The sequence below is a fragment of the Dromiciops gliroides genome, chromosome 5, assembly GCF_019393635.1.
Source record: "Dromiciops gliroides isolate mDroGli1 chromosome 5, mDroGli1.pri, whole genome shotgun sequence".
Lineage (NCBI taxonomy): Eukaryota > Metazoa > Chordata > Mammalia > Microbiotheria > Microbiotheriidae > Dromiciops > Dromiciops gliroides.
Window position 1 is genome coordinate 91,075,302 of NC_057865.1, and position 23,135 is coordinate 91,098,436.

A 23,135-nucleotide genomic window follows, 5' to 3' on the forward strand; every position below is an offset into this window, starting at 1 on the left:
TTTTTAATTAGAAGGGACACAGAAAACTGGGAAACAATTTTTATAGCCAGTACTTCTGATAAAGGCCTCATTTCTAGAATATATCAGGAACTAAATCAAATTTACAAGACTCCAAGTCATTCCCCAATTGAGAAATGGTCAAAGGATATGAATAGGCAGTTTTCTGATGAAGAAATCAAAGCTATCTATTCCCATATGAAAAAATGTTATAAATAACTATTGATTAGAGAGATGCAAATTAAAATAACTCTGAGGTACCACCTGACACCTATCAGATTGGCTAATATGACAAAAAAAGGAAAATAATAAATGTCAGAGAAGCTGTGGGAAAATTGGAACACTAATGCATTGTTGGTGGAGCTGTGAACTGATCCAACCATTCTGGAGAGCATCTTGGAACTATTCCCAAAGGGCTATAAAGCTTTGCATACCTTTTGACCCAGCAATACCACTATTAGATCTTTTTTCTCAAAGAGATCATAAAAAAGGGACAAGGACCCACATGTACAAAAAGATTTATAGCTGCTCTTTTTGTAGTGGCAAGGAATTGGAAATTGAGGGGTTGCCCATCAATTGGAGAATGGCTGAACAAGCTGTGGTATATGAATGTAATGGAATACTATTGTGCTGTAAGAAATGATGAGCAGGCAGATTTCAGAGAAACCTGGAAGGACTTGCATGAATTGATGATGAGTGAGATGAGCAGAACCAGGAGAACACTGTACACAGTATCAACAACATTGTGTGTTGGTAAACTGTGATAGACTTGATTCTTCTCAGTAATACAATGGTCTAAGATAGTTCCAAAGGACTCATGATGGAAAATGCTCTCCAAATCCAGGGGAAAAAAAAGGACTATTGAATCTGGATGCAGAGTAAACCATACTATTTCTCTTGTTTTTGTTGTTTTTCTTTTTTGAGGTTTTTCCTTTTTGCTCTGATTCTTCTCTCATAACATGACTAATGCAGAAATATGTTTAATGTGATTGTACATATATATCCCATATTAGATTACTTGCTGTTTTAGGGAGGGGCGAGGGAGAAAAATTTGAAACTAGAAATCTTATAAAAACAAATGTTGAAAACTATCTCTAAATGTAACTGGAAAATAATAAAATATTATATGGAAAAAAAAGAGATTAGCTTTTTTAGTTAGAGGTTAGTGAAGCATGGCCAAGATGGGTCTCCCTTGGGATGTGCCTGCTCCATGAAATTGGGACTTCCCTGCCTCCATACTTCTTTTTTTTTTCTTTCTTTTTTTTTTTAGTGAGGCAATTGGGGTTAAGTGACTTGCCCAGGGTCACACAGCTAATAAGTGTTAAGTGTCTGAGGCCAGATTTGAACTCAGGTAGTCCTGGCTCCAGGGCTGGTGCTCTGTCCACTGCGCCACCTAGCTGCCCCCTCCATACTTCTTTACAGAAAAGACAGTGTGCTTTGTTATACACAGTTATGCTGCACATGGAACATTCACTTCTTCCTAACTTAAGCATCACCTGTCAGGTAAAACAAATTATCACCCAGCTCCAGCATTATAAAATGATTCTCTTGTAACATCATGTAGCAAGGGGGCAGCTAGATGGTGCAGTGGATAAAGCTGTCCTTGGATTTGGGAGGACCTGAGTTCAAATCCAGCCTCAGACACTTGACACTAGCTGTGTGACCCTGGGCAAGTCATTTAACCCCAATTGCCTCACCCCCCCAAAAAAAGAAAAAAGAAGGAAGCTCTCCCTAAGATTTAATTGACCCAAGGCACTAAGGCTCAAGCTGATTTATTGACCACAGCTTTCTGGTGGCTTCACACTGTTTGGCTTCTTATTGGTCACAGGACTTTAAAAGTCCCTGCCATGTGGAGTTGGGTGCCTTCAGAATTGGTACTTGTCCCAAGACTGGAGGAATCACCACACTCTGCCTAGCTAATTAGATGTATTTCAGTATGGAGGCAAGGAGGGCAAGTCTATTTAAGTTAAATCCTATAGCCGTTTTGAGTATCTTTCCTATGTTATGGTTAAGTCAACTTCCTTTTGTTAACTGTTGAATGACCTATGAGAGTCTCATTTCCTTCCAATAGGGCCTAAACTACCAGGAAACATGCCAGAGTTGGGCCCAGACCAGGGAGAATCCTAAAGGGAAAATTATAGTTCTGAGGCATTCTTTTTAAAAATTATTATTATAAAAGGCATTCTTAAGAACAAAAGTTCACTATGTAGGTAGGAATAAAAGTATAGGGCAGAAAGAACTTGAAACACAGGGCCTTGGGAGTAGGTAATCTAAAGAAAAAGAAGCCGGAAAAGACATTTGAAAGTAAGAATAGTGGGCATAGGGAAAAGAGAACTGGAAAAAAGAGCCAGATAACAAATGATAACAAATATGGTAGAAATAAGCAACTGTTCCTAAGGTGTGCTGTAGGCAGGTAAGGAGGCAAGACATAAAGAAAGAAAGAGATTTTGTGAGCCCAAGCTCAGCGTTATGGCAGGAAGTGCTGAAGAACCACTGCTTTTGGCTGCTCTTGGCTTCAGCCTTCCCTGTAATTCCATCTGAGGTGTAAATTACTCAAGCAGTTCAATTTCCTCTTAGCAATGGATAATAGGTCAGTGGCAGAGGAGTTTAACTTTGGGGACAAAAGATTTCACTAATGAAAAAAAATCCCAAAGTGGGCTATTAAAAATGAAATGGTTCAAAAAATATGCTTAAACCAAGATTAGATTTCAAATATAAGTGAATTCTAGAAGGAACCACAGGGCAGTTTTAATATTTAAGGGCTAATTGTTTGGATTCAGTTTCTTAGCTTCACTGACCAAAATTATAAAATCAGCATTCATTTCTCTGGCCACTTTTTCATAATGGTATTATTATGCATAAGTATATTATTTCTATTTCTTCTTGTTAATATAACCCTCAGTAGTATATGGCTTTTCAGTCAACTCCACTCTCCTTAATTGTGCCTTAAGAATCACAAAAGTTTAGAAAGCTCTCCTACAGAGGTCAATCAGTGCTATAGGAACTTAACATATAGATAGAAAATCCCCATGTATATATGTATGTATGTATATGCATATCTATGTAGACGTATACACACGTGTATACACGTGTGAGTGTATGTGTGTGTATATCTTTGCTGAAAAACTTCATTTCAGTCATAATGAACAGTAAAAAAGGCAGCTAGGTGTCTCAGTGGATAAAGTGCTAGACATGGAGTCAGGAAGACCTGAATTAACTCATCCTCAGAGTCCTCATCTAGAAAATGGGAACAATAATAACATTTATCTCACAGAGTTGTGAGAATTAAATAACATGTGAAGCAATCTACAAGCCTTAAAACTCTATATAAGGGCTGGCTCTTGTTATTGTTAATAACTATTAATAAATGTGCAAGGCACAGTGCTAATTGCAAGGAATACAAAGAAAGGCAAAAACAATCACCACTGTCTAGGAGCTCATATTCTAATTTTTCTGTCAGTGATATACCCATTTATCCAAAAACTCAGATGAAAACCCTGAGGGTTTTTTTCACTTTCCTTAGTACCTTCACCCTTGCCCTGCCCTCATCAGCTGACAACCCTAAGGATTCTATCTTTGGAATACTTCTTGCTCTGGGCCCCTCCTTTCTAATCCTATTGCCAATACTATAGACTAGTCCCACATTACCTTTGACCTGAACTATTGTAACAGCCTTCTAAATGATCTCCCTGTTTTCAGACTCACTACTACTATTCTAATTCATTGCCAAATTAATTTTTCTTATGCATAAATTTGACCACATTGCTTCTCTGCTTATGGATGATTATTTCAGTATTTTTCTGTCCTACCTGAGGAAAGAAAGGAGGGTCTCATGAACCAGGAACCAGAACTGGTTGGGCTTATGAAGGGAAAAACCACACACATTTAAACTAGTAGAGACAAAAGGCTTTTCAGAAGGCAAAGTTAGAGGTTAGCTTGTCCAGAGATCAACCAACCTGTGCTCTTTTGTCTTTACTATAATGCTTTATAATACTTCACATTTATATTATGATCATAGGATCATGGAGCTAGATCTAGTAAAGACCTTAGAGATCATCCAGCTGATCACCTCATCTTACAGATAACCAAACCAAGACCCCGAGAGTTTAAACGACTTATCCAAGGTCAAACAGTTAAGAGATATTAGAGTTGGGATTCAGCCTCAGGTTCCTTGACTGGGGTCAATGCTTTTTTTACCACATCATCCATACCTATGATTTCTTTGGCATGAGACATTCCATGATATGGAAATTAACCCCACTTATACAAATTGGCAACTGTTCAGTAACTTTTAGTTTACAGAATTCCCTGGAGGCAGTGAGGATTCTGTTATTTTTTCCATGGTCCTATAGCTAGTAAGTGCCTGAATCAAGGCTTGGACTAACTCCCAGACCAGCCCTCTATCTATGGTGCCATGCTGCCTTTCTGTGATAGGTAAGTAGTACGAGAATATTGTTTCTCTTTTTAATATGATGTTAACAGAGGGTATGACTTGCTCAAGGTTGTATGAGAAACTTGGACTCTAGCCCCTGGGATCCTTGATTTCCAGCTAGGCTGATAAGTAAACTTATCTTGTTTGAAACCAGGTCACCATAACAATTTTCAGCTGTCTCCAACTATGACACCACTCACATACCCTCAACTCCCACTTCAAATTTTGACTCTCTTATATGTGTTAGTATCTTCCCCTGGTTGAGTATGTAAGGGGATAAAATTCTAGCTATACTATCTAAAATCTAATGAGTGGTCGCCAATAAATTATAAGCTTTAGCAAGAGTATTTAAGTGTTTAAGTATTTATTAAAGAGTATTAGGATCAGAGAGAAAGGTAAAAATCTCACTATTTCTAAGAGACCCCGTCACCTGACCCACCATGGTGAGGTCAGGAACCAAAAGTGGAAAAAGCCCTCTGCAGCATCCACTTCCTACTTTGTGTTCTCCTCCCAGAAATGGGAAGCTCCTCAAGTTGATTGGCTGGTAGCCTTGATAGACAGCACCCACGAGCAAACATCACTTCCTGACACCAAGGACCTTGACCACATGGCTTGCCCTCAGATGCCTTCTCCTCATGGCGTAGCTTTCCCATAGTAGCTCTCCAGCAGGTGGCATCATTCCAATCGTTACAAGTAAGGACTGCTTTGCTTGCTTACAGGTGTATTCTTAGTGCTTAGCACAGTGCCTGGCATATAGGAAGTGCTGAATAAGTGGAGTGTTTTCCCCATTCATTGACAAGAGATACAGATGGAAGCAGATACACACACAAGCACACTTCCCCAATGTTGTCACTTTGAGGGGAAGAACTATTTTCACTTTTGTCTTGGTATCTCCACTACAATGCCTGGCACACAGTAGGTATTTAGAAAAGCTTAATGAATCAAAAAGATCTATCAAAATACATGCATAGGGCAGGGGAGGAGGGGGGAGCAGGTGGGTGGAGGAGATGTGCAGAAGTTACCCTTCAGTTGTACATTCAGTTGCTCCTCTATCCTTTTGGTTCTAAATGCTATGATCCCATGACTGACTTTGGCATACATACATACACACACCTATATCCACATATATATATGCATAAATATATTTGTACATACACTTTTTTTTTGCAGGCAATGGGGGTTAAGTGACTTGCCCAGGGTCACACAGCTAGTAAGTGTTAAGTGTCTGAGGTTGGATTTGAACTCAGGTCCTCCTGAATCCAGGGCTGGTGCTTTAACCACTGCGCCATCTAGCTGCCCCCTATACATACACTTTTAAGACACTTATATATATATATATGTTGTATATATGTATAGTATGTATTTACACAGTGCAACTCTACACAAAACTAATGGAAAGTGGGAGTAATCTTAGCTAGAAAAATAAAAGAAAAGGGATCGGGGCAGCTAAGTGGCACAGTGGAGAAAGCACCGGCCCTGGATTCAGGAGGACCTGAGTTCAAATTCAACCTCAGACACTTAACACTTACTAGCTGTGTGACCTTGGGCAAGTCACTTAACCCTCATTACCCCACCAAAAAAAAAAAAAAAGAAAGGAAAGGGATCACCTGCCTAACATCAGAAAATTCCTAAGCAGCCTAGGCCATGATATTAATCTCAATCCACCAAGACAGATGACTTTTAATATATCATTTAAAAGTTTCCCAGAGATACTTAGACTTGAATTAAGAGATTCAGCATGAGTCTTCCTTGCAGCAGAAAGAGGAGGCAATATGATATGAAACTCATTTTTTCCAAAAATTACCACCCCCTTCCTCAACAATCATTTTTTAAAAAAATTTCCACTTAACATACCTACAAAATAATGTTATAAATATTTTCAAATAAATGGATGTCAATGTTTTTTATATACATTCTTCTTCCTTCTAAAAACAGGTATCTTGATTTTTTTCTTCAGCCATATATTTTTCCTTCTGTTTTATTTCCACAATGATCATTGTCTTCATTATTAAAGCTTGAAAAGGTTCACTAACTTGCCCTATCAACTGTGACCAGCCTAGAAAAAGAAATCATAGCTGGATAACCACCTCCTCTTTCACATATGTTTATTTGCTCGTACAAAACATATTGAAAGAATAAGGGCAATCAGAGATGGAATTTTTTACCCTGATGTTTAAAAAAAATTAACTCACTAAAATTAACTCACTGAAAATTAAATCACTAAAAATATGGGAAGGCAGAGAAGAGCCCTGGATCTGGAGTCAGATGACCCAGGTTCATATCCCTTAGCTGCATTTACTGCTTTTGTGACTGGGCAGTGCTCCATTCCTGGCATTTTCTCTTGCTGTCTCTCATGCCTGGAAGGCGCTCTCTCTCCTCATCTTTGCCTCATGGTTTCCCTGACTTCCTTCAAGTCCCAACTAAAATCCCATTCCATCCACTGCTTCGTAGGCTATTCCCAGTCCTCCTGACTTGTGTCTGGCCACTAGACTGAGTGAGGTCAATCACTTTTTGTGCAACTTTGCCTCATCAACTCAGGGCAACTCTAGACATTACTCCCATGATGTTATTGGTCTTCAAAACCGAAGGTATGAACAGCAACAAAATCCCATCTTCTAAAGGAAGCATTTCCCAACCTCTCTTAATTCTAGTACTTTCCCTCTGTTGATTATTTCCAAATTATCCTGGAAACAGCCTGTTTGTACATATTTGTTTGCTTGTTGTTTCCCTCTTTAAGTTGTGAGCTCCTTGAGGACAGGAACTGTCTTTTGCTGTTCTTTGAATACCCAGAGCTTAACACAATGCCTGGCAATTTTAAGTACTTAATAAATGCTTATTGACTGACTTGTCAAATCATTTCATCTCTTGTCTGAATTCATCTGTTAAATGAGGGGATTAATATAAATGATTTCTCAATCCTCCTGCTCTAAATTATTCTGGAAAACATATACACACTTATATACATACATATATACTTACAAACATACATACATATAAATTTTAAATTGAACTTTTCATAAGATTTTAGAGCAGATAAAGACTATCTGGTCTAATCCTCACATTTTATTATGAGCACTATGTAAGATTTTTAGCATGTATGAGACCAGAGACAATAGCTAGGGTTTTCATAAAATTTTGAGGTTTGACAAAGTACTTTACATGTGTTAACTAATGTGATCTTCATAACAACCCCATGAGGAAGTATTATTATTATCCCCATTTTGCAGATGAGAGAACTGAGGCAAACAGAGGTTAGTCGGCTTCCCCAGGGTCATAGTAAGCGTCTGAGACATAATTTGAACTCAGGTCTTCCTAAATCTAAGTCTTCCTTTCTATCCACTTCACTATCTAGCTACCAATATTCTATATTGTATCAATCCTCACTAATCATGGTAATGATTTTCTCATCTGTCATGAAGAGAACAGTTGAACTAAGTGATCCCTAAGGTAACTTCCAGCTCTATAATTCTGTGATTCTATTGGTCAATGATAATGAAGATTTTAAAAAGAAGAGGAACTATAGGGGTAAATCATTTTAATTCTATGGGCACAAATTTCTCCATTTATAAAAAAAAGGAGAGGAGGGAGAATTAGAGTAGATGATTTCTAAGGTGCTTTTCTTTCTTTTTTTTTTTTGTTTGTTTTTTAGTGAGGCAATTGGGGTTAAGTGACTTGCCCAGGGTCACACAGCTAGTAAGTATTAAGTGTCTGAGGCCAGATTTGAACTTAGAGCACTGGCCCTGGAGTCAGGAGTACCTATCGACCGCACCACCTACCTGCCCCTTTCTAAGGTGCTTTTCAAACTCTAAAATTCTATCTTACTAAGTATGTAGAGAGGCAAATTGGGCTTTATATTTGCTTTCCATATATGGTTGATGTGTTTTCTTTCAATTTCTATTTTATCTTCTTCTAGAATTTCAGGGCAATTTTCCCTGACAATATCTTAGAAGATGGTGTCTAAACTCTTTCCTTGATCCTGGTTTTGAGGTAGACCAATAATTTTCAAATTATCTCTCCTGGACCTATTTTCTAGGTCAGCAGTTTTTCCCAGAAGATATTTCACATTGCCCTCTATTTTTTTTTATTCATTTGGATTTGCTTTATTGTGTCTTGATTTCTCATAAAGTCACTGGCTTCCATTTGTTCAATCCTAATTCTTAGGCAATTATTTTCATCAGAGAGCTTTTGTACCTCCTTTTCCATTTGGCCAATTTGACTTTTTCAAGCTGTTGACATTTTTCTCATGTCTTTCCTGTATCACCCTCATTTCTCTTTCCATTTTTCCCTCTACCTCTCTAATTTTATCTTCAAAGTCCTTTTTGAGCACCTCTGTGGCCTGAGACCAATTTGTATTTTTCTTGGAAGCTTTAGATATAGGGGCTCTGATGTTGACATCCTTTGAGGGTGCCCCTTGGTCTTCCTTGTTACTGAAGAAACTTTCTATGGTCCTCACCTTTCTCTGTGTTATCATCTTGCCTTTCTTTTACTAGACTTTTAGCTCCTTAAAGTGGGGCACTGTTTCCAGGCTGCAGTATCCCAAGCTTAAAAAGTCCCAGGTGGTATGACTTAAGGAGGAGCAGGTTCTTCACTCACCTGGCCTGTTCCCTGGTCCTTAGATGACCCCAGACCAACTTGCTAATCAACCAGCTTTGTGTGTTGTGGTTGTTAGCTCCTATGAGCCTGTGCCCCTCCCCCACCTGGGCCACTGCTACTCGAGCCTACCTCCTGATTCTCAGCAGGGGTGTAAAATCCAAGTTCTGCCTCAGCACCAGCATAGACCCCTGTAGTCTCCCCCCTGCCCAGGGCTCAGCCCTCTCACCAGACTATGAGCTTGGTTCCAGACAACACTGGCGTTTTAGCCAATTCAGAAGCTCTGGGGGTCTGTTTTTCTGGTGAGGCCTTCCTGTGACTGGATCTGTCAGGGTGACTGTGGGGTTGGTCTTGACTCCTTTATCAGCACAACAGCTCCCTCCTTCTGACCTTCCAAGCTGTTCTTGGTTAGAAGATGATTTCAGTACATTCTTCTGTGAGTTTTGCTGCTCCCGGCATTTTCCTATGGTGTTATTTGGATGTTTTTTGGAGTGATCGTGTCATGAGTTTGGGAGCTCACTCACTGCCTTTCCTCCGCCATCTTGGCTCCCAGTTGATGCATTTTCTAACAGATGAAGTAAATCATTTCAGTTAAGATCCATGGCCATTTTGGCATTTCATTTGCTAGCTTTGCAACCAGCCAGGTGCTAGGCCCATCATACTAGCTGCACTTTCTGGGACCCTGTTAGCAAAGCAAGAAAGACAGGGCACCTGGTCTATGAAACAGGAAGGGAACAGCTGTAGCCAAGAGCCCTGGGGAATAGAGCAAACTTCTGCCCCCATTAGAGTTGTCTTCAACGAGTACTTTTAAGAAGGGAAAAGTAAGGTTTCTCCTGCATTCACAGAGTCATGCATGCTTGGAGGGAAGAGGAAAAAGACAATAGGACTTTGTTCCATCACAGTTACACAGTGAGATCCAGTGATCTTGGATGCCTTTTTCTTTATGTTTATTAGACAGTTTTTTTTTTGTTTTTTTTTGTTTTGAGATATTTTATTTTTTCTGTTACATGTAAAGATAGTTCTCAACTTTTGTTTATACATGCTTTACACTTTCAGATTTTTCTCCCTCCCTCCCTCCCCCTCCCTCCCCCCCCTCCCCTAGACAGCAGGTAATCTGATATAGGTTATATCTATATATATCTATACATATACATATAGATATATATATATACACACACATATATATACACATAATAACATTAATCCTATTTCTTCATTAATCCTGTTACAAGAGAAAGAATCAGAGCAGTGATGCAAAACTTCAAAATAGAAAAAAAAAACAACAGCACCCAAAACAAAAGAAATAATATGGTTCAATCAGCATCTATACTCCACAGTTCTTTCTTTCTTTTTTTTTCTTGGATTTGGAGATCCTCTTCTATCATGAGTTCCCTGGAACTCTTCTGTACCATTGCATTGGTGAGAAGAATATAGTCCATCACAGTAGGTCAACACTCAATGTTGATGATACTGTGTACAATGTTCTTCTGGTTCTGCTCATCTCACTCATCATCAGCTCACGTAAGACCCTCCAGGTTTCTCTGAACTCTTCCTGCTCATCATTTCTTACAGCACAATAGTATTCCATTGTATTCATATACCACAACTTGTCCAGCCATTCCCCAATTGATGGGCACCCCCTCAACTTCCAATTCCTTGCTACCACGTAAAGAGCAGCTATAAATATTTTTGTACATGTGGGTCCCTTTCCCCCTTCCATGATTTCTTTGGGCAAAAGACCTAAAAGTGGGATTGCTGGGTCAAAGGGTATGCACAGCTTTATCGCCCTTTGGGCATAATTCCAAATTGCTCTCCAGAATGGTTGGATCAGCTCACAGCTCCACCAACAATGCATTAGTGTTCCAATTTTCCCACAGCCTCTCCAACATTTATTATCTTCCTTTTTTGTCATTTTAGCCAATCTGATAGGTGTCAGGTGGTACCTCAGAGTTGTTTTAATTTGCATCTCTCTAATCATTAGAGATTTAGAGCATTTTTTCATATGGGAATAGATAGCTTTGGTTTCTTCATCAGAAAACTGCCTGTTCATATCCTTTGACCATTTCTCAATTGGGGAATTATTAGACAGTTTTACTTGTCTTATAAGTATTTCTCTGGGGTAGGTGAGGGTGGAAATGGTAGGAAAGTGATATTGCTGGTCAGACTTCCAAACTGCCTGAGGTCTCAACACATGCTGGCAAATGATCTGTAGGTTGTGCCGAGCCTATCTGGGTCAGCGGGGAAGCAGGAAGACCTGCCACCATCAAGGAAACCTTTTCTCCTTGACTTTCCCTCCCCCAACCCATCTGGGCTGCTTGACTACACACCCCACTTGTAAGTGATAGGAACCATCAACATTATTACTTCTAGTGTGATGGAAGACCTCTAGGAGGTACCATCTCCCCTGCCTCTAGGCCCTGCTCACTCCCTGCACTGTCATCAAATTTATTAATCCAACCTGAGGATCCCTGGGCTTTTCCATTCACTTCAACTCTCTATCCATAGGTTTTTCAAGTCTTTTCATCTGCCTTGTGGCTGTATTTTCATTTTAAGTGCTTTCTCCCTCATGTAGAGTATATTCTCCTTGAGAGTAGAAAGTATCCCTCTCTCCCTCTCTCCCTCTCTTTCTTTCTGGCAATTGAGGTTAAGTAACTTGCCCAGGGTCGCATAGCTAGTAAGTGTTAAGTGTCTGAGGCTGGATTTGAACTCAGGTCCTCCTGACTCCAGGGTCAGTCAGTGCTCTATCCACTGCACCACCTAGCTGCCCCACACTTCTTCTATTTGTTTCTTATTTCCATTTCTGTTTCTATTTTCTTTTTCTATCCACAGTGCTAGATCCATAGCAAGTTCCTAATATACTTTCATTCATCCTTTTTGGATGAATCCTGCCAGAAGGGCATATATGAGATGACTTATAAGTCTGAGAGTCAGGGGACTGGCAAGCCCCCTCCCAGGCAGCACCCCTTTTTGGACTTCCTTTCCTCCCTCCCCCAACCAAATCCTACTTGTCTTATGTCCTTTTTCCAAAGAGTCCTATTCACTGTCTAGGTAGCTAATATGATCAATTCAATTTAGCTATGGGTGAAAGCTAGTAACTTAATGTGTTACCCAATTCTAGGTAACATTTGCATCTTGACAGAAACTTTTAATGCCTTTTTCTAAAGGAGTGGCTGCATTTCATTCACTTCAGTAGGCTAATACAGGAATCACTTATGAGTGGGGGGATCTTTTCATGTAGCTAACATCCAAAGCTCACCATTTAGGCAGCCACTTTTTCCACCTACCATTAGGCTGAATCTGTCATATTCTCTGGAGGGTGTCATCTGTTACGTGTTTGAGGTGGGATGTAGAATCTCTCTCCAGGTGGGGTCTAACTTGGAATCCATGCCTGTGTTCAGTTGGGAACCTAGATTTCTCCAGAATGCTTAAAAACCCCTGAGCTAAAGCAGATTTAGAAATCAGCAAATATTTAAATCTGGAGTGTCAGTACTTCACTGCAAAGTAATATGTAGAGAATTGGGGAGATGACCTCTTGTCTAATGCAATCTATTTCCCCCAATGCATTAATCTTTTATGGGAATAACAAGCATTTTATGTTACTGCTGTGTGCTCACATGTCAGTGTGATCACAGGCCAGATCTGCCATCCCTCTCTGAGGCTCAGCCACACCAATGAAGCCAAGGGCTCAGACTGAACTTGGTAGTAGCAACCCATCTTCTTTTCTATCTTCATGATCTCTGAATCTGAAATCTTGCTGTCATTTGTGAAGGCAAAATTAAATCATCTCTTTGGCCTTACCATAGAGCTATCCCCCAAAGTACTCTTGCTTTAAAAGGATCCTAATCTTGGTCCTGCCCTCTGCTAGATGAGCTGGAGCAAATGGTTTAAATAGATTCAAGTCTTAGTTTCCTTAGCTATACAGTAGGTATAATCATAATGTGCTAAATGCTTATTCCTAGCCATAACCTGTCCACAAAGGCTCTGAGGATAAGGCAGTTCTCATGAACTGCTTAGAAGGTCTCCGAAGAAGGGGGCTATATAAAGTCAAGGGATTCTTATTCTTCAATTACTATCTAATTCTGACTGTAGTGAAGATAAGATGTTGGGAGTGGGGGAAGAAGAAGAGAGAAACAGTCCTTATGTCTGCATAATTTTTTAAAGATCCATCGGCTTAAAAAAGAATGCCCTGAAAAGGTAGTCCTGAGATGATGGGCTAGGAAATTACTAGGTTTGGCCAGCACCCAGAATCAGATCATGAAGTCTTGGCATAGCACCATGGACCAAAGCCTCATCTTGTGCCAGTCTCATCAAAAGCAATGGGAGTAATTCTGAGAGCTCTCCTTGACTCCAATTATGGGAGTCATTATAGGGGTATGGGTTTCAAACCAGCTTTACCAGTTTTAGTTAACTCCAGTTAGGTAAGGACAAAGAAGTGTCATGTAGGCTGGTGGTCAAGTCTCCTTTACTGAGGCTTCAGGTTGTTTTAACTGTTCTTACATTCTCTTCTTCAGAGATGGTGAATAATCTTGGTGGAAAGAAATCAAAAATGAAACTATGAAAGGACAGATATTCAATGCCAGATGGACTTAAATGTCTTATAAATATTTAGCTGTTTATTTTTATTTTTAATTTATGTCTATTCTGTGTATAATCTGATCTATTTGTATACATGTTCTATAGAATTGTGTGTGTGTGTGTGTGTGTGTGTGTGTGTGCGCGTGCATTAGTGTTAAATGAATTGTATACTACTGTGATCCTGGAAATTGTTATGGAGCACATAAAAACATGCTATTTACTATAAAAGAAGACCATTTCCCATCTGTCTTTCCCAAAACATTAATGGTCAAATGAAAGGTCAGTCAATATTGGGCTAGCCAGCAATACTTGTAATTGAAGCTATATAGTTGGTCTGGTATACATGTGTTTTCCATGTTCTGTCTAGCACTGTTCTTTCATGTACTTGAATTCAAATTTGCATGTGTGTATATGAGAGAGAGAAAAGAGAGACACAGATATATAGAAACAGGGAGAAAAGGAGAGGCAGAGACAGGGAGAAAGAGAGATGGAGAGAGATATATATTCTGATGTGTACTTTATATGGCTCAAACACCCATTCCCATATGAAATGTAAAAACTTTAAAGTCACGTGGGTTCTAGATATTTAGTTATTACCATGCTAATAGAAACCCAGGTGAACAGCGACAGACTCCATTAAGGCATTTAATTGAAATAGAAAAGGAAACATAAGACATTAGAAACATATTCAACGTCCATTTCCCAAATGAGTATATTTTCCTATAGCAAGAGATCTTAACTGTTGTGGTGTCTTCAATTCCTTTGGCATCTAGTGAAGCCTTTTTAGAATAATGTCTTTAAATGCACAAAATAAAACACATTGGATTACAAAGGAAACCAATTACATAGAAAAAGAAAGAAAATATTTTAAAACCCTGGTTAAGAACCCCTGAGATCTCTAGCCTTACATGCCAGTTGGAAAATTCTAACATTTTCATTGTCTGCCTTATTGCATGTGGATATCAGGATTCTCTGGGGGCTCCTGGATTCAGGGATACAATCATAACCCCATATCACCCCACCTCCACCCCCACTGATACAGCATGCTTGCCTCTCCTGCCTCTCAGAAGATTGTCACAGGAATCAAACTTCTCACCTCATGATATAGTTACCTAGGGCATTCTCTCTCTCTCACTCACTCACTCACACACAAAATGCAGTCTTGGGAATTTCATCCAATGCGTATTGTTTTGTAGGTTCATACACCATGGGAAGCAGAATTCTGGGAACTTCTCCCCTTAAAGAAGCCTTCTACAAGTACACTGAGAGTTGAGAGAAGGGAGAGATCAAAACGGGTTGCAGTGGTTAGAGATTTCATAGAAATGGGCTTTAACTGGCACCTGAAAGTTGAGTAAGATTTAGATACATGAGGAGGGGGAGGGGAAAAAAGAGAAAGAACATTTTTAGCTAGGGAAGTAATATGAGGAAAACCTCAGAGACAAAAATGACCATAGTGCATAGGTAAAACAGTCATAGAGTACACATACCTAATATGAGCAAAGGAAGCATAATTAGAGCTTTATTCTGCTAATGATTAACAAGTATTTAATAAGTAGATAGAGTACCAGCCCTGGAATCAGGAGGATCTGATTTCAAATCTGACCTTAAACACTTGACACTTACTAGCTGTGTGACTCTGAGCAAGTCACTTAACTCTGATTGCCTTGCAAAAACAACAAAAAACCCAAAAACAAGTATTTAATGAGAATCCAGTACATATATAGTATTATAATGGGATGGCATTTAATAAATGCTTAATGACTGACTGACCTCCTAGTAAGGAGCTATCTTTAAGAAGGCTGTCTTTATGGTAAGAGATTGTCTCTTTCAATTTATTATCTCAATAGGTGGATCAGCATAGTCTAGTCTAAACAAACTGAGTCACTATAGCATCTTCCCTCCATTTCTGACTAGATTAAAGTTCAGAAACAGTTCCCTTAATTTATCCAGATTATATGGATGGTGATTATGGATTATAGCCTAGTAATTTCTGAAGTTTGGTTATTAAATTCAACTAACAACTTCTCATGTTGTCCAATCTTAAATATCCATGTAGATTAAATAAACGTGCTATTCATATTGAAGGAGAAAGGGTAAAAAATCAAGGCCAAGGAAGACATCCTAGAAAGATGCTAAAGATTATGCTTGAGAGTCCTGGGATTCAGTCCCATTGGGAACTTACTGGGTGACCTTGCTATCCTCCATTTCCTCACCAGGGCAATGTTCATGTAAATCAAACTTGTTATCAGAGTGTATCAATTACCTTCTTGAAGGGAATTGAGCAAATTTCCATGAAACCATCAGTCTGAATTTTGGTGAATAGCAAAGCACTTGTGCCTTCCTTCACCCCCCGCCCCCACCTCATCCTGAAAAAGTACAAAAAATACAAGATACCCAAAAGAACACAAGATAAATGCTTCACTTTTTAGAAGGAGATAAGGTTCAGTTTTCTACTTCCCTATAGTGAGGAGTATGGCTACAGTCAGATGGAGTACAAGGGTTCAAAGAAAGTGATAAAGCCTTCTCTGTAGAATTGGACTTATTTGAAGAACTTGTAGGGCAATAGTGACCTAGAGTACATTACTAATCCCTTAGAGTGTCATTGTTAAGTAGAAAGGACCTAGAAAAATGCAATAGTACCCTAAGGCTAAGCCTGTCACACTAGCCTTAGTACCTACCTGGAGCCTCCTCACCCTGGGTCTTCTCAACCTGAACCCTTTGTAAACTTAGTCCCTTTCTCCCATTGGTGAGAGCCTCCATTTTATGCAGGGGCCTCCAACTGTCCTTCATTCACCACTCTGGCCAGGTTCCTGCCTTCCAGACTTCAAAACTATGCCTGAATACTGCTCTTGTCCCCCAACTTTTCAGTTACTTTTGCGTGTTTCTTCTCTCATTAGAATTTTAGCTCCATGGGGGCAGGGGAGGTCTTTCTTTTTAGTCTATACTATCCCCAGCACTTAGCACAGTGCCTGACACATAGTAAGCACGTAAATGCTTTTCATTTATTCATTCATCCAACCTGCATATGGTCAACCTCTGTACAGTTGTAAAAGAAAGTAGTTCTGCCTTTCTGGTTGTCCAGTTAATATTCTTATATCAAATTGTTGTCTCTGTTCCCTTGTCCCATTACCTTTCAGAGAGTAGTGGTTTTATCTGGATTTTTCTCTTTCACAAAGTCTTCCGTCTTTTAACTTGCATTTCTAGTGAAGATATCTCTGTTTGTTTCTGTAGTCAGTGCACCAGAGTATGTTCTTGAGCTATTTGGAAGGAAGAAAATAAGCATTGATTAAACACTTATTATGTATCTGGCAATGTGCTAAGCACTCTACAAATATTCTCATTTGATCCTCACTACCACCTTGGGAGGTAAGTGCTATTATTATTTTCATTTTACAATTGGGGAAACTAAGGCAGACAGAGGTTAAAGTGACTTGCCCAGAGTCACACAGTTAGTCATTGGCTGAGGCTGGATTTAAATCTAGTTCTTTCTGACTCCAGGTCTAGCACTCTATCCACTGTGCCACTTAGTAGATGTAACTTTCCAGTGGGAATCTTTCTTAACTGATTTGTGATCAGTTTCTATTTCATATATTCATTCTATCAAACTCTGAAAATATATTAAGGTTCTATAGAAGTTCTTGACTGCCTAATTATGTTCTAATTATTTCATCATATATCAAATCTCGGTTCATTCTTATCATGTTTTCTTCAGACAGTTCTCACTACAACTCTATCAATCTCTGTAATATGGAGTTCACACAAATTATAAAGTTCCAAAGCTTTTCTCCCCTGTGCTGATATGTAGATTCATGAGTTATATACTGACTGTACAGCACATATAATGTATACTTTGCCTGGCGTTTCACCAACACCATAATGCTTCTCATGTTGCAAACAAGTCCACAGTCTGATGTTAGGCTTAATAGACCTCAAGCCCCCTATAAACCCCAAAACTTGTCCTCTGAGGCTCTCTATTAGCTTACCTCTTTTTTCTAGGTCTGATAACAGCCAATTTCACAATCTTCTGGACACATGGGTAATCCAAATTTCCCATGTTTGTTTCCCAAGGAGTTTATGGGTCATCTGCAGAATTTAGTCCAGCAGTGTCCCTCCATTTATGATGTTTCTAACCTTAATCTTGCCTACAAGCACTGTTTCTTTATCCGGTAAAATGGACTATTTTGGTCCTATCCCTAGAAAAAAAAAATTTTTTTTTTGAGTTTAGGAGACCTAGCCTCTATCCTACTCAAAAGTGAGTTCCTTTAAGTTATAGCATATCTTACTTTGACCTTTTCCTTAAATTTAAATTTTTTTTCAATTAACAAGCATTTATTTCTTCTATCTCCCACTGAAAAAAAGAAAAACAAAATACTTGTAATGTTAAGGGCTAAAATTCTAGCTAAACTGTCTAAAATATCTAATGAGTGGTCGCCAATAAATTATAAGCTTTAGCAAGAGTTAGACTTTTAAGCATTTATTAAGGAGAATAAGAATTTGGTAAAGAGAGAGAGAAAGGCCTAGATTCCTATCTATTAAAGGGAGAGCACATTTCTAGCTCCGCTCTCCACCAGAGTCCAAAGGAAAAGAGCCCTCCGTCTCCTCCTTCCTCCTCCCACTAGTCCGCGTCACTTCCTGATACCAAAGACAAGACTCCTGGTCTTGCCCTCAAAGACCTTCGCTTCATGGGCAGAACTCTTCTACAGTTAGTATCCAGCAGGTGGCGTTATTCCAATCGTTACAGTCCCCCCTGTTGTTCCTCAAGAAACAAAATGTTTCCTTGACGGAACAGTAAAAAGAATATAATAACTATTGCTAACTAATAATATGTGAACAACAATATAGAAAAGGAAGAGAGGAAAGTTTTGTCCAGAGGGGCGATTTTTTTTGTCCTCATGAACCGACGCTTTGACATTAGTCCTGCAAAGGGAGGGCCTCTGCAGAGAATACATGTTACAGATGGTGTGTATTATAACAGAAAGAGAAAAAAAAACAACAAAAACAACAAATCAAAACTGTTCATTTAAAGTCTTTGAAAGTCTTTTCTCAGATGTCCTCTAGGTGTAGTCGTGGAATGGAAGTCTTTTCAGGGGTTGATGTGTGGATACTGGTAATCAGCCAGGAAATTTCCTACAAAATTGAGCTTAACACAACTTTAAAATAGCTTTGTCAATAATCAAATCAAACAATGAAAGTTCTCAAAAACATGTCTAAGGGAATTCAGAATCTTAGTTGTTACACATGAAACATATAATAAAACAAAAATTGAACCATTCTTTAAAATTATAATATTACTATAGTCCCCCCCTTATGGAGGGTAATTGAGAAGACAATTGCTGTGATATTAATTATTAAAAATAATTTTTTATCTTTGTTTCATCACTTTTTGCATCATCTGCCTAATTATCCTCATGCCATTATGAGAAATTTAAAAATCTAATATAATTGGTAACAGGTGTCAAGGCCAAATTCAACACTGTATTTATCATGACACCTGAGATAATTATGGGGGTTACCATAAAAGAACAGAGAAATGATGGGATATGAGCATTCCCACACTTGAGCAATATGTACTGCCCATGCAGTATGCCAGGCTTAAAATAGGTGGATGGAATATATGTCCATGCCACCGAACATATTGGAGGAAACTGAGTCAGACTTAATCAGATGCATGGGATTGAGATGTCCATGGCATCAGGCATATAGGAGGGAGCATAGAAGCCAGGTGTAGAAGTGAGATGGGTGGGATGAATACTTCCAGCCATCTGTACAATATTGTGGGGAAAAAGAGAATAAAATATTAAACCAAGAGAATCCAACCTCAACATTTGTCAAAAGCCGTTCCCTTGGCCATACCTTGACTTCATGCATGTCTCCCCTCATGTGACAGTTCAGTGTCTGCTCTTGCATGTATTCCTCTTGTGATTGGATGGCATCTTGGCCAACTGGCATCTGATAACTCAGAATAAAGGCAATTAATGTCTTAAATGATTAATTCCCATAATTTAAAATCTCATATGGATTTAAAAATTGAGGATAATAAATGATTGCAAAAAATGTGAATACATCTTGACTCAGAACACAATATATAATTATGCAACAATTTCAAATAATACCCCTTTTTTAACTTAGTATACAATTACTTTTTTGAAAAATCTGAACATATTTAAATACAAGTTAAAGCACAACACAATCTCAAAGACAACTTTTACAAATGTTCCCCTCTTTTTTTTTTTTTTTTTGGAATATGCTTATCAAAAATAATACTTCTTTACACATGCCATGGCAACCAATTTGCCAGGGAAATGCTTCAAAGAGTTTGATCAAATAATCAGTTGAGAAAAAATAACAAAAACAAACAACTCAGAATATGGGAGCACAATACTCCTAGAATTAACATTGTATTATGAAATCAAAACCATCTCTCAATTTTAAAAAATTAGATAAATGAATAGAAGAAAATATACATGGAACAATAAAAAACAGTGAAATTCAAACTAAGGAAATCTAAATGAGCATGAATTTAATATTAATAAGAGTATTATAAAATATAAACTTGATCACATGACTATAAAAAGCTTTTACAAGTATTCTCCTTGTTTTAAAAACTAAGTATGACACAATCTCAAAAGCATGAAAATCTCTATGAAAATAAACCCATACCATTAATTTCAAGATGTATATGTAATAGCATAGAAATCCTATGTAACCTCTGAACTGATACTATTACTCTGAGTGAATTCAGAACACTTTTGATTCCGGTATCTAAAATCCCCAATACTCATATCAATACCTTGCTGCTTACTTCTACATTTCTGTAAAATATATACCCTTCCATGGCAAAAGAATCGGAGTCTTGAACTATGTTGATGATTGTCATTCTTATTCGGCTTAAGTTTTTCTTCTTTAACCCCTCTATATTGTCTGTCAGTCTTTTCACCATACAAATGCTTTATAAAATTACTAATTAAAGACAAAAGCAGGTTAGCAAAATTATGAACAAAACGGGCATATGTGGAATTTAAAGGGCTTTTTAAGGTTGTCTCAGAAGCACAGCCAGGCTGGGGAAGGGCTGAGCCAGAAGCTGCAAATGTAGTTAGAGAAAGCTGAGCATGTGCATCAGATCTCTGGAATTCCCAGGCAGGGGAAGCAATGGGCTTGGCCATAGGAGGAGTAGAGGGTGGGGTCTGGAGAGGAGGGGAGGGACCAGCACAATTTGAATCAGACTTGATTTTGAACTCAGGCCTGGATTCCTCTTCCCCCACTTTGCCTCCAGGTGCTAGGGGATTAAAAGCTTCTAGAGGGTGGGTCATTGCCTCCAGGCATGCAAAATTAGAGCAACAATTAGTGTTAGAACTGGGAAAAGCTGCGGGAATCTTTTCAGGTTTCTCTGAAAAAGCATGGTTGGGAGAGGGAGAGATATTTCCTTGTGTGAGTAAGTTGCTGGCTCTTTTAACAAAAAGAAAAAGAAAAATAGAAAATCCAGAAAAACAAAGCATTAACATGATCTTATCTCCCATTTGTCTGGTTAAACAGACTAAAATCAAAAATAGGGTAATTAGGGAGTTTAAAAGGTCCATTCGAAAAAATTTAAAGGAAAACACAGCCAGTACACCAGTACTTAGCAGTTAAAGGGAGAGGGTAGAGAAAATGTCTTACCCAACCAGAAGATCAGAAGAAGACTGAGGTTTAGCTTTCCTCTTCGTGGTCAGCCATCTGTTAAGGGCTAAAATTCTAGCTAAACTGTCTAAAATATCTAATGAGTGGTCGCCAATAAATTATAAGCTTTTGCAAGAGTTAGACTTTTAAGCATTTATTAAGGAGAATAAGAATTTGGTAAAGAGAGAAAGAAAGGCCTAGAGTAACAAATATACATAGTTAAGCCAAACAAATTCCCACATCGGCTATATCCCAAAATGTCTCATTATGTATCCTGAGATCATCACCTCTACACCATCAGGAAGTAGGTACCATGCTCCATTGCTGAGGTTTTAGAATTGTGATTGGTTATTATATTAAGCAGAGCTCAAGTCTTTCAAAGATGTTTGCATTTACAATGTTATTGTATAAATTGTTTTCCTAGTTTTGTTCACTTCCCTCTGCATCAGTTCATATAAGTCTTCCCAGGTTTCTCTGAAATTGTCCCTTTAATCATTTCTAATGGCACAATAATTTTCCATTACATTCATATATTGAAATTTGTTCAACCATCCCCCAATTAATGAGCACTCCCTTGGTTTCCAATTATTTGCAACTGTGGAATATTTTTACTGACTAGGGCTAAATTGGAGGCTAATTTGACTGGGGTACTAATTCTGGGACTTTTGACTAACTGGCTATCTGACTTTGTTAATTTAATGTGGGCTGTTTATAAAGTTCCACCACACTGCTCTACTCCCAAATTGATAAACTAAAGATTAAGAAGCCTCTTAACTAAATAATCAAAGCAGAGTTTATTTATGAGATACTATTTAAATTAAGAATACAGGGAAATAAAACGTACAACCTGACTGCATTGTGGTGTAGCTCGTTCCACTGCATCTCTTTCCCACCTGCTGGGCCTTGAACTTTTTGAATACAATAAGGGCATTAGCCGCCTCTCACCTCAGGGTATGTACTTTCCCTGCTCAGCTACTTTCTTCTAACTCCTCTTAATCTTCACTTTCTCCAACCTGTACCCTGTGCTGACCTCTTCTGTGCTCTCCGCTGCCTCCTGTTCAGTCTGACTTCTGCTGCCTTTGCTCCTAGTCCTGCGTTGCTGTTCGTCTGGTCCCCCCGTCTCTCCTTTCTAATCTTATCAGCTGCCCTCTTGACCTCTTCTCAGCCCTCTGTCTCCTTGTCCAAACTGAACTGCTCTGTCCTTGTCCGAACCCCCTTCAATTTTGTCTGCACCCCCTTCAATTTTGTCTGCGCCCCCTTTAATCTCGTCTCTCTATCTAGTCTGTCCTCGTCCAACCGAACCCCGTTGCTGTCTAATTCCCAGGTCTATATATACCTTTTATTCTCTCCACTCAAATCTTGGGGCTTCCTGCGCCCCCACAGACCAAGCTAATCTGCTAGCCAGGGCTGCAGCTGGTGTGTGTGTGGGGGGGGGGGGGGTGAGCAGCTCGTGCCTCAGCACAGGCTATCCAGGATCTCTTGGATAGTTCTGCTCAGGTCAGAGGGAGCTGGGGCTTTTTTCCCCAGCTGTCTGACTTGGCGTCTTATACAGCCCACAGGGCTTTTTGGCTCAGCTGAAGCTGAGGAGGAAGGGAAGAAACCCTGAGGGGTTAAGGCTTTCTAATCTCAGCCTAAAATTTGGGTCCCCAAATCAAAATAAATTTCCACACAACTACAAAAAGAGATGCTATAAATATTATGTATATATTAAGTCCTCTACCCCTTTCTTTGACCTCTTTGAGGTATAGTCCTACAGCCTAATAACTTTCAGGGCATAGTCCTACAATACTTTTGGTTCAGAATAAGTGGATTAATTCACAGCTGTACCATAAGAATCCCTTATAGAGAGATGTTTCAGGTTGGAAAGGCCACTGGTTTGATTGTT

At 38.9% G+C, this 23,135-nt stretch overlaps 1 protein-coding gene across 1 annotated transcript in view; it reads left to right on the forward strand.

The window, feature by feature from the left end:
* Nucleotides 1-14,949, forward strand: part of LOC122728736 (40S ribosomal protein S17-like) — a 121,268-nt gene extending 106,319 nt beyond the window's left edge. The window contains 1 exon segment of the mRNA XM_043967526.1: nt 14,791-14,949. Within this exon segment, the coding sequence (XP_043823461.1) occupies nt 14,791-14,949 (159 nt within the window).
* The last annotated feature ends 8,186 nt before the right edge of the window (nt 14,950-23,135 follow it).